Genomic DNA, 13,165 nt, shown 5'->3' with positions numbered 1-13,165 from the left:
TGCCTAAGACCATTCAGAATCCTGGAATCAGACCTGGTGTCAACTATTGTGCTTCCCGCCCGTGCACTCTGATGCTGTACATTTCAACATGAACAACTTCGTTCCCTCTCTCTCTTACTCTCTTTGTCTGGAAAGTGTACTTCCTATCACCGTGCTGTTTATTCCAAGATTGAGTCAGTGACACACAACTCTACAAATGCCCCTCAGTTCTGAGTATTTCACACAACTTTTGCAATGCACATTAACTTTTACCTGCAGCACCTGCTGCAATTTCAATACCGGGGTCATGTAGCTGCAAAGTAAAGAGTACTGAAGCCACTCTGTGTTATCAATTTGAATACTCTGTTCTTCCTTCCTGCACATATAACACAGACAGGTCACTGCCCTTACATGTAGGTGCTACTGCTTGCAACATCTAGCATCTCTCACCTTAAGGGGTTGCAGAGGGATGCTGGTGTTAGGGGCCTATATATGCTCACGGACCAGCCCAGAGCTCTGTGACAGCTTCAGTCAGGGGGAGCGAGGCAGCGACGGATCCAGGCCTCCACAGTGGCGGTTTTCGCCTCCCAGAGGCGAGCAAGGATTCCTCCAGGCCACCAGATGGCACCGGAAGCGGTTACAAGATCATGCATTCTGCCCCCAGAGCACCTACCCCGATGGGATGAGGGGGTGCTGCTTTACACCGGATGGAGATTGGCCGCTACGCCCCCTCCCAAAGATCTCCTCCCACTGACTTGGGCTCACCCCGAGGCGTCCGCAGTTTATTGTGCTCACATCAGGGAGCCATATCCAAAAGAACACTGTGGCTTTACTAAAGCCACAGGAGCTCGTACCTCGATATCAGATGGAGAGACGTGAATTACCTGTAAAAGCAGTGACATTACAAAAAGCTGTGGAAAGAACATACTTGAGAGCCAGGCTGCAGTGCCACAACACCAGACCACTACTCCGGCTGCCTTAATGAGCCAACATACTTGAAAGTCACTGACTAACGGCTGCCACAGCAGACAGCACCGGTGCAGGCATTCATTCGGGAAAAGAGGCTGCGAGGCAGACACACACACATACACCACACACACCCTCGCTGAGTGAGCCAGGACGCTGTATGATTTAAAGTGCCTTGCAGCAAGCCTCACTATAAGTTACATAAAGCACACTTTACCTGCATTATAATTAACGCGCTCCATAGGCACACTGTGACGGGAACTGACTGTTGAATAAGAGTACATACATTGCGAGGCGAGCACTTACTTTTTGTCGGGTCAGCTCAGCCGCGACATCCAGGGGCAGCACGGCCGCGGTCCAGGAGAGGACTTGGCGCATATTAATCACCAGCCTCAGCCTATTATGCCCCACACTGAAGACCGCGCAGAGGCGGCCGGAAACAACTGAGCGCCGCTGTGCAACATTTAATTAAGAAGAGCCTCCGGGCCCGGGCGTGCGCACCAACCATTTAAATTAATGTAGAGGCCGCCTGGCCGAGGCGTGCGCGGCTGCGCGCACTATTTAAATTATTGGGAGGCCGGGCGTGCGCAACTACGCACCATTTAAATCCTTAAAAACATGAGGCTTGCTGGCTGGCTCTGATGAGTGAGGGGCCCCCTGGAGCGCGGGGCCCCCACGCACCACAGGGGCCTGTGTTACGCCCCTGGGTGTGCTCCCTTAGTGCATGCACCCCCTGTTCCTGCATGGCATGGACTTAGCAGTCCATGTTGTGCAGGTACGGCCTTTGACGTTCCCATTGCGGTGCCTTTTTGAAAGGCATCACAGTGGGAATGCCAAAGGACCGGGAGCCAGACTACAAAAATACTTTTAATCTGGTGGGTTGCCGGCGGTGAGCTTTGGCAGTGTGTGGCAGCAGCCTGGCAGCCTGTCTTGCACTGCCAAAGTCATACTCAGGCCCTTAGTATTTTGCCACTTCCACAAGATTAATTGAGTACACATATTAAAAATGTCCAAAAACATTGACAATTCATAGATCTAAAATAAAACTGGTCTGAATCCATTTTAAACATGTATATCGAAACGCAGGCTTAATAAAAATGTTGGGGCTAATTTTACAAGCCTCTTGTGCCACTTTTGCGTCATTTTTAACATGGGAAAAGTGATGTACGGGTGGTGCAAGGGGCTTGTAAATAAGCTTGGTTGATTCACCGTTAGTGCATAGAGTGTGTAAAGTGCTATCAAAATTTCTACAAGTTACTGCATCTCTTACACTTTCAATTCATAGGTCTAAATTAAAACTGATCTCAACCCGTTTAGGACATGCATATCAAGACACAGGCCTCATAAAAAATGTTGATTCTCTGAAAGTGCATAGAATGTGTTCAGTACTATCAAAATTGCATCTCAGACCACAGTCGCATTTCACATTACATACTTTCGAGTCATAGGTGAACATACAACCCAGCCATAGGCCCGTCTTATTATGAACAAATTAATCCCAATGCAATTGTTCTGAATATAAAATACATTACAGGGCCTCGGGTACTTAAGATGCAAACCTAAATGCTGTGTTTGGGACTGCCCTATGATTTTCTATTGGAAACCAGACAAGCCAAATCTCACACTTGCGACTTTGTGCCAGCATCGTTATAAAATTGAATTTCTCATTTTACAAGGGAGGATTTAAATATTCGCTCTAGTTCATGGCTGCGAACGTAATTTATAAGCAAGCATCTCTAGGTTTTGGCTCAATCTCGCCACCAGTGAGTAAAAGGTCAACTAAAGATATGTCTAAATTGCCTTGTTAGCATATTATTCACGGGAGGCTGCGGTGCTAAATAACTTCTGGAATGCCTGCATGAATTTCAACAATCTCCCTGCCAAAAGTGGATGCTCTGCTTTCAAACGAGCGATAACATCGGATCAACAAGTGCATATGTCCAGTAACTGGAATTGAGTTTTTAAAAGTGCCCGCCTTTCTGTCAACAAAATTGGGCAAATGCAGAGAGCCTGCACACTTGTTTTGCTGTGGGATTGGCAGGCTGCAGTGCCACGACACCAGACCACTACTCCGGCTGCCTTAATGAGCCAACATACTTAACAGGCGCTGACTAACGGCCGCCACGGCAGAGAGCACCGGACGGTGCAGGCATTCATTCGGGAGAAGAGGCTGCGAGGCGCACGCACACACACATATACACACACACACACACACACACACACACACACACAGTGCAGCAGCTGAGTGAGCCAGGGCGCTGTATGATTTAAAGTGCCTTGCAGCAAGCCGCACTATAAGTTACATAAAGCACACTTTACCTGCATTAAAATGAACGCGCTCCACAGGCACACTGTGACGGGAACTCACTGTTGAATAAGAGTACATACGTTGCGAGGCTAGCACTTACTTTTTGTCGGGTCAGCTGAGCCGCAACATCCAGGGGCAGCGCGGCCGTGGTCCAGTAGAGGACTTGGCGCATATTAATCACCAGCCTCACCCTATTATGCCCCACACTGAAGACCGCGCAGACACGCCCGGAAACAACTGAGCGCCGCTGTGCAACATTTAATTATGAAGAGCTTCCGGGCCCGGGCGTGCGCACCAACCATTTAAATTAATGTAGAGGCCGCCTGGCCGAGGCGTGCGCGGCTGCGCGCACTATTTAACTTATTGGGAGGACGGGCGTGCGCAACTACGCACCATTTAAATCCTTAGAAACATGAGGATTGCTGGCTGGCTCTGATGAGTGAGGGGGCCCCTAGAGCGTGGGGGCCCCCCCGCACCGCGGGGGCTGCGGGGGCCTGTGTTACGCCCCTGGGGAAATGTCCAGCTAACTATAACATGTGTGAAACCTATGGTTTTTTAAGTGAATTTGCAAGGTTTTTTAAATGCTAATTCCTAACTATAACGTGTGTGAAACCTATGGTTTTTTAACTGAATTTGTACGTTTTTTAAAATGCTAAGTTATGTATTTATTAATATTTTTTTTTCAGGTTCTTCACCGTGCGCGCACCGTGCGCCCACGATGCGTTGTGCGTGCCGTGCACGCACCCCGCGCTTTTTCAAAAAAAAAAAAAAAAAATGTTCATCCTTGGGGGTCCTTCAGTGACCCCCTGACAAAGGCTAGGGGGTCAGGAACTGTCCACCCTGCCCCCTTTTCACATTCTCCACCTTTGTTTTTCACTGCCTCAGACTGCGAGAGACAAAATGGCGGCCGACACTTCCTGATTTCGACCGACTGTAATGTTTACTGTCATGTAACCACCAATCAGAATTACGCTCGCGCACGGCAGCGTGCGCGTACGGTATGCTTACCGTACGCGCACGGTGCGCGCCTATAGATATATATGTACTTTTAACTGAAATTTTCTCAGGAACTACTGAACAGATTGACTCCAGATATTCAAAAGGCACATCCCTGACCTGAGGACTTTCTCTTTGCCAAATTTCAAATAATTCTGTTCAGCCGTTCGGGCTGTACCTTGGACTAAAGGTCCCTATGGAAAAATGCATGGGGAAAACGCGTTTTGGGACCCCCCTTTTTTCTCGGCCCCCGCTTGACTAATCACCCCGAGACTTTCAGGGTAGGAGCGGAGCGGAGCGCCCCACCTATTTAAAAAAATTCACGAGGATTTGTCAACCGGCGTCAAAGTTATTCAAAATAGAATTTTCAGATTTCCTATGGAAACACGGTCCTAACTATAACTACTGGCGACCGCCAGTAGATAATATATATATATACACACACACAAATACATATATATTAACTACTGGCAGTTGTCAGTATGTAGTTATAGTTAGAACCAAAATTTCCATAGGAAACGTGGTTTTTTGCCAATTACTTCGGTGCCGTTTGTCGAATCTTCACAAAATGTTCACAAAACGTCCCCTTTTTGGTTCCACTGTGATGTTGAAATTTTCACTATAATCTGTCAAGCGGGGGCCAAGAAAAAAGGGGGGTCCCTAAACTAGTTTTCCCCATGTTATGTTTATGGGGCTTTAAACATTTTTGAACACTAATACAGCACGAACCGATGAATGGAATAATGGATAGAATAACACCACCGAAAGCTAGATGTTGGTCCAGAAAGTGTGATTTATGTTAATTGGCGTAAATCCTTTCAGTAGTTTTTTTAGAGATATTTACGTTTAAATAATATAGATATCTGGGAGCACAACAGCCTACTCAGACCCTACTGAAATTTGATTGGCTGCCAACCACTTCATCCAGGAAGTATTGGCGGCCATCTTGGGACTCGGTTGAACCGAGTCACACAAAAACAGAAACAAGAAAAAAGAAAAGGGGGCAAGACAGAAATACCCTGATTCCCTAGGCCTCTTGAGGGTTCCCACTCGGACCCCCACAGAGCCAAAAAAAGCACGCTAAAAAGAAAGAATTCAGTGGGATACTCAGATCCGGTTGGAATTATTCTTTTTTTTTTTAAATGAAGCGTGGGCTTCTGTGCTTCGTTCATTATCAGCACCCGGGTAGTCCAAGTCCCTGGGGCATTGTTTTAATAAGGGAGTTGGGCACACGGGCCCCCTCCTGGGGTTTATTATGCCCCGGGGACCACCACCTCCCTGGGAGTTCTTAACATATTAATGTGGGGTAGGTTGTTTGGTCTCCCCGCCACCTCCCCGGGCTTTATTTTAATTTGATACAGGGGGCTGCATGGAACCCCTCACAGCCCTGTGGGCTGCCACCTCCCAAGGTTTTAATGTAAAATAATGTAAGGGGGTCGCATGCCCCCACAGTACCAGGACCACCACCTACCCAGGGCAAATTAGAAGATGAGAAGAGAGCCCTAGATGACCCTAGGGACCACCACCCCCCAGGGCCGGCTCCTGTAATGTCCCATCCAGGGTGCCCACCCCTGGGACATTTCTGTTAGCCATGGCTTCTCCCGCTAAGCCATAGCAAATGTCTCTCGGCTTCTAGTAAGCAAGAGCAGAAAATGTTCTTGCTTAATAGAAGCGCAGCAGAATTGCTTTTACACAGAGGGAGCTGCATGTTAGCGGCTCTCTATGTGTAAAAGCATGCTGGCTCCTGCAGGAGGCAGGGAGCCAGCAGGGACTGCAGGTGCCTTGAGGCTCCCATCGGGGTCCCATTGGTGAGTGGGTGCCCTGGAGGCACCCACTTTAAATGGGCAGGCCCTGGGGGATAGGGTCCCTGGGGCTCAATTCGAACTGGGATGGGTCCCAAGGGCTAAAATCACCCGATGGGTGGGGGCTTGCACAGCTCACCTCCCCTCCCTTAGTATTAATGACATTTTTTTTAAATAAATGGCCAGGCCGTGGGATATGGGGTCCCCGGGGCCAAAATTGGTCATCAGCGATGTCATTTGAGAGGCTGTCAGTGATTTCATCAGTGATGTCATCAGTGATGTCACTGACCATTCATGAGTGATGTAATATGTGAGGTCATAAGCAGTGCATTGTGGGGGCGTGTGTTATAGTTAGCTGAATAACTTATAGGCTGATTTTTACTGGTTTGGTACAAGTGAAACCTGGGCCTAACTATAACATCCCTGTAACCTATGTTTTTTTAGTGAATTTCCCATGTTTTTTTATTCCATTTCCTAACTATAACATCCTTGTAACCTTTGCTTTTCTTCTGTGAATTTTGAAGGTTTTTTAAATGCTAATTCCTAAATATAACGTCCCTGTAACCTTGTTTTTTTTGTGTGAATTTCCATGTTTTTAAGTCGAGCCTGAGTCTGCGCGCATGCGCTGCTATGGTAAGCTGCTGTAGTGGATTATGGAAGAAAAGCCCTACCCACTCACCGCCCATATATTTCATTAGATTGTGTTTTTGTCCTTCATAAATGCTGGTTTCTAATTCCTTAATAGGCTTCTTAGTCCCTCCTTAGTACCGCCTTGTTTTCATTTGTAACCTCCCATGGTTACTGGCCCCTTTACTTTGGTTGAAGAACTTTTATAGGGAGGTAGATTATAGGTGGTACTAACGCTGATTATAGGTCATGCGGCATTTTCTGTTTTTGCTCATAAAGCATCTCTGGTCACCATTTTGTGCCGCATACTTTCTCTAAACTTTCAATGGTGTGCAAGTCTAACTCTCAAGAAGAAAGTGTGTGGGATGTTTTGAATCCCTGTTAGATTGCTTTGAGGCATCCTCGATATCAGAATAAACAGAATATATAAACAAATCTGCAATTTCAATGCAAAACGCTGCATTGGTTGTTCTGCACAGCTCTAAGTTAAGGATTGTGCCTTCTCTGTGGTGGTCAGCACATATACACCTCGCTTTACAAAGGTCATATAGGTTGCCGATGGGTTGTTATCGGCCCCTTCTAAGGCATGGGTACATTTTATTTCTTTCTTCTTGCTGTTTCGTGCATGCCGAAACTGCCTGACACATACACCGCACATCATTTTTAACAATGGCGTTTTCTGTATGTTCATCCGATGAGGGCAATTGCTATCGGGAGTTCAGTAGCGAGTGTGTACGTATCCTATATGGGGTTCAAGAGCTCAGCTGAGGGGCTTCCTCTCTCTGGCTGCAGACCAACTTTCATTTTTTTGAGGGGCAGTGGTGGGATGAAAATATGAAACCTTTATTTTGCGCAAATAATCTGGCCTCTATGCTCCCTTTTGTGCTGCGCTTTCTCCAAGTGCTGGCAGAAGATATGTCAGATTCCTGGCTGGAGTGTTGCACATGAATTGTTTTCGTGTATTTTTAGCTCTGGCGAGAGTGACTGCCTTTTGTTTTCCAAGTATTAGTTACAGAGGTGCCAGTTACATCACTGTTTTTTTGTCTGTTACTGGCACTTCTTGGCGCTGCACAGTGTAGTACTTACAGGAGGTATCAGTAGGGCTTCTTGGCCCCCAAGGTTCCTCAGGAGTAAAGTGAACTTTAGCCCTCAACAAGCAGTGCACCAGGATGTGCATTTGCAGAGGGGTGCAGAAAGGGGGCGGGACATGGGATGACCTCTCGGCAATCCTGCTGTGTTGGACTTACTGGAGTTAACATGAGGGGTTGTTGGCCCCCCAGGACCATCATCAGCCATGGAGACTTAATTCCCAACCAGTAGTGCACGAGGAGGTGTATTTTCAGAGTGGTGGAGAAAGTGGTGGAGAAAGGGGGCGGAGCCTCCAACAAGCTCTCAGCAATCCCACTGTGGGAGACTTACAGGAGGTAACAGGAAGGGTTGTAGGCCCCACAAGGGCCCTCAGAGTCTAAGGGAACTTCATCCGCAAAACAGTAGTGCCCCAGAAGGCGCATTTGCATAGTGGTGGAGAAAGGGGGCAGGCCTTGGATCAAATCTCAGCCACTCTGCCGTGTGAGACTAACTAGAGGTAACAGGAGGGGTTGTTAGCCCCCAAGGACACTCACCAGCTAAGGAGACTTCATCCCCCAACAAGTTGTGCACCAGGAGGCCCCTTTGTACAGTGGTTGAGAAAAACGGCGGGGCCTTTGGTATCTTCCCCGGGGGCCAACCTATTTTTTGGGCCCCTGGCACCCATTCCCCTGGGGCCCGGCCATGTCTCCTGGGTGCCCCAAGGGCACCCATTATTTTACTGGACTACAGGGGAACCTGAAGGCCCCAACCGTCCCTCCCAGCTCCCTGCCTCTTGTAGGACCCAGCATTGCTTTCAGACACAGGGAGCTGCTAAACATGCAGCTCCCTGTGTCTGAAAGCAATTTGTCGGCTTAACTGCTTGCTTGGCAGGTACACAGATGAATGGTTCGCTACCAGCAAGCTAGAGCATTTCTCTGCTCTTGTTTGCTGGAAGTGGAGTGTTTGTTGTGGCATAGCCGGAGCGGTTAAAGCTCCCACCAAACCACAGCAAACAGATATGTTCCGGGTGTGGTCACCCTGGAACATAGCAGGAGCCAGCCCTGGGGGTTACAGTCTCCAGGGCCACTAATGATTCCAGAAGAGGGGCCGAGCACCCCCCTCCTTTAATTCAATAGGGCCTACCTTTGGGAGGTGGCAGTTCAAGGGGCCGAGAACAGCCCTGGAGGTCGGCTGTATGGCCCCCATCTTATTTTAAAACTACATTTGGCCCAGATGAGGTGGTGGTCCCTGGGACCCAGGGGGTTCCATAAGGCCCCCATAAAAAATTAATTAGCCCTGGGGAGGTGGTGGCCTGATGGCACCTGGGGGTCCACGAGGCCTCCATTTCTTTTCTATTAGCCCTGGGAAGGTGGCAGTCCCTGGGGCATGGGGATCTGGGACAGCCCCCTGTATCTTTAATACATTTACAGCTGCATGCCCCAAATATTTTTTTGATTAGAAAAATTCTTCTGTACCAATTACTTCTTGGTAGTGGTAGCACATTAAACACACATTTTCTTTAAAACCGCATTTTGGGTCATTGACGACCCTTCCTCAGGGGTCTCATCATAACAGTCGAGCCGACGTGAGCAGAGTTCTCACTCCAGAAAAAAAAAGAATATGAACCTTGGGTGACTGGGTATTAATTGAAAATAGCATAACATAAACCTTTGGAATTCAGCAAAGAAAACAGAGAAATTTTCAAGATAAAAGCTCCCGTCAGCCAGGCAGCTGTTTTCCAAACCTGTCATTCCTGCAGTCATCATTCATTCGAGGCCTTCAGACACAGCGCGATGACAGGGATGCACACACAGAAAACCAGGAGGAATTGAGTTTAATCTTTTGAATATTGAGTGCATTGCGGTAGCATTGTAAAATAAACCTTTTGCCAGGCCCAAACCTTCCCTTTTTGTACATATAAGTCACCCCTACAGTAGGCCCTGGACAACCCAGATGGCAGGGGGCAATGCACTTAAAGGGTAGGAGATGCACTTTTATGTTTTCTGTGTTCTAGTGGTGAAAAACTCTCAAATTCATTTTTCACTACTGCAAGGCCTACCCCCCATAGGATAACATTGAGATTACCTTATTACATTTTATAAGTGTAATTTCCAGTTGGTATGAGATAAACCCTTCAGTTCTGGTGTCTCTGGAATCACAATTTAAAATCCAAACTTATGGTGAAATCAGGTTTTAAATCGCAGTTCTGAAAATTCCTCTTTTAGAAAGTGACCCGTCTCTGATCACATGGATGGGTGTAGCTGACAGTTGGGCTTTGTGTATTCCTTCTAGACAGCCACACACAATGGCAGCTTAGGTGTGTCTCAATGCACCATCTCTTACAGTATGGGAGGGAGGAGCTGGGCCCAGCCTCACTTACACCTGCATAGGCTGTGTCCTGTCCACACACATAGGGCTGCATACCACTCTGTAGTGAGTCTTGAGCCAGGGTAGAAAGCAAGGACCTCTGGGAACTTCAAAGGCATGTCTTTGTAGTCCCCCCACTTCCCCCCACTTCAAAGGCAACACTGGATATAAGTATTGGTCCTCAGACACCACCAAAACAGTACAGTTTGGGACCTATGGATACTCTGCCATAAAGAAGGACTGATGTGCTGCTGAAGGACTGCCACTTTGCTGGACTGCTGGTTTGGGGGACTCCTGCTTTGCTGTGCTGACTTTCTGGCTTGCTGACCCCTGCCTGAGTGAGCATCACTTGACCCAAAAACCCAGAGGTACTAGCTAGCTGACCTCCTGGTTGAAAGCCTGTTATGTCCCTGAGGATTCAGATCAGGCCACTAGCCAGCTAGCCCTGGGTCTCGCTCTGGGTTCTGGGCTCAAGTGATGCAAGTCAAGCCTTCTCACCCAGGCAAGGGGGCAAAAAGTCAGTACAGTAAAGCAGGAGTCCAGCAAATCAGCAGTCTGGCAGAGTAGCAGTCCTTCAGCAGCACAGCAGTCCTGGACCCTGCCATCTGCAAGTCTACCCTGTCAAGTGGTGCCACCCCAGTCCTGGACCCTTGTAAGTGAGTCTAAGGTGCCTGCCAGTGGAACCAAGGCAACTTCTCTGCTGAATGACGCAACCCCTAAGCAGAACGATGCATCTCCTCGGCTGAGAGGCGCATCTCTGAGTAGACTCGACGCATCACTGTGGCTGTGTGGATTGGACTCGTTCCAAAACACTTATATCGCCACCACCTCTTAGGACTGATGCATCGCCTTCAAAACTGCCACTACGTGACACTTTCCCCAGCCCAAGCCCCTCGCATCCCTCATCATTTCAGCCTCAACGACAATGCCAAAATCCACATCAAACCTTCACCCCTCATCGGATCTGAGGTATCACCTCTGCTGCACCCGCATTATCGACAGAGAACTTCACATCGCAAGCCCCGTTGACAGTATCCTTGACGATGATGCAACAGGACATCACACAGCTGCATTGCTGCATCATGGTACTGATGCATAGCCTCTGCTGCATGACACATCTTCAACGATAATCATGCAATGCTCTGCAAGCAGGATGTAGGGTACTTTGTTCAGCAGACCTAACTGGCTCCCTGTAGCCGGCCCGCACTCAATCATGGTCAGTCTGAACTTGTGACTTTATCCTGGTCCGGCAGAACTAGATATCCCTCAATAGTGCTATGTGCACTTTGACACTATTTTTCACTGTAAACTTTAAAGTTCAATAACTCTGGTTCTACTGATTGTATTTTTGTCATTTTGGAATTGTTTAATTATGAACATCTACTCTGCTTTTCTAAACCTGGTGTGGGATCTTTTTGGGTGGTGTTGCACAAATACTTTACATATTGCCTGAAAGTTTAGCCTGACAGCTCTGTGCCAAGCTATCAGAGGGTGAGTAAAGATTCATTTAGGATTTGCCTACCTCATACCCTGACTAGGATTGTGGTTGCTGCTTGACCAGGGCTCATACCCCAGTCAACCAACAGGCCAATTTTTAACAGTGATGTTTCATCTCATTTCATCTTATGCTATATTCAGAAAGGAAGTATTGGTATTTAAAGTATCTCGCAACAGTCAACCACCTTAGTGCAACATAGACAAAACAAAGTGCTAAAATTTAGTTCAAAAGAATGATAACTCATACAGTTCCTAAAAGTGAAGATGATTGAATACAGTATTGAAATTGAAGACCTACCTGAGTATAATGCCTTATCTCGTTTCCGTTTATCGAAGGTTTTTGAGAGCCGTATGCAAAATCAACCTTCTCACTGTCAAAAGATGCAATCACGTCCCTCCAGTCCGCAAGAAATGAGGACATAAAAAGGTTTTCCCCACATGTGAAATCTCAAAAAAAAGGAAAAAATACATTAAAATGAGTGCACTTCAGAAAATCAATCAAGGATAGCAAAAATTATATAATAATAGTAAAATTAGTGTATGGCATTTCAGAGTCTATTTTGTCCTATCATAATCTACACTTTCTTTTCTACACCTAAAAAATATAATAGCCATAGTTTGGACAATGAGGCCGATTAAAAAACACAAAATACAGCAGGCCTGAGTGTTGTAAATAGTATCACCTATCATCACACAATGTAGGACTGCTTAAATTATTAACTTCAGGAGAATGAAATGTTTATTTGACCCTGTCGGGCACACTAAATAGCTACAAATGCTAATTTCGGGGAGTCGTTTTGGCAGCAGTTAGCGCACTCTACTTTGGCTTGTATCAAATCACACTTTGGTCCAGATTCACTGAGGTTTTGTGCCATCGCAATGCAACGCAACGCAAAACAACACATTAGTATTAAATGTTCATGGCAATAGGTATTTGGTGCTTTGTCCAGCTTTGCATCATGTTGTATCAAGGGAGTAGAAGTTAATGGGGCATTACTCGAGAGGAACAGGGCAAATATACGGATTTTTGATGCAATGTCCTACCTACTGATACAGCCAGATCTGGCTTTGCATAAAAACTAAAGCCTTCTTGAAGCAGGCATTAACAAGAAGTAGTCTTTTCATTTCTCAAAAACATCCACTCATTGCATGTGTGCTGCAGTTTACCAACACATCCAATGCATGGGATCCTTCTAAAATGTTTCTAGGCCAGGCTTCCCTAATGAGTTGTTTGTGAGCTACAGGTTGCTCTCCTGCTACCTGTAAGTAGCTCTACTGCATGCAGCCCAGTCTACTAAATTAGAAGAGTCTGTTTAATTGAGTTGATATATGTATACCTAAATTGAAAATGTTTCTTCAAGAGAAAAATGTGTGTGTTTTCAGACTTCATAAGCTGATGTTTAGAGAAAATTGGTTGACTTTTCAATGGAATTTCCATGTCAACCTTCGAGTTGGGTACCTATGAACATATGTTATTTCAGCGTCAAGATACCTTTCAGAATGAACCTGAACTTCACAAATACACGTTATGTTACATCATGTTATGCTATGTTAC

The 13,165-nt window shown here is 46.7% G+C and overlaps 1 protein-coding gene across 1 annotated transcript in view; it reads right to left on the bottom strand.

Moving 5' to 3' along the window:
- LOC146816616 (serotriflin-like) overlaps nt 1–13,165 on the bottom strand; it is a 138,148-nt gene that overhangs the window by 51,151 nt on the left and 73,832 nt on the right. The window contains exon 7 of the mRNA XM_085609146.1: nt 11,909–12,057. Coding sequence (XP_085465272.1) covers nt 11,909–12,057 — 149 coding nt within the window. The remainder of the gene's footprint in view (nt 1–11,908; nt 12,058–13,165) is intronic.

The sequence above is a fragment of the Triturus cristatus genome, chromosome 6 (genome assembly GCF_964204655.1).
Source record: "Triturus cristatus chromosome 6, aTriCri1.1, whole genome shotgun sequence".
NCBI classification, from domain to species: Eukaryota; Metazoa; Chordata; class Amphibia; order Caudata; family Salamandridae; genus Triturus; species Triturus cristatus.
Note: the sequence above shows the minus strand (reverse complement) of the source record. Positions and strands in the feature narration are given on the sequence as shown.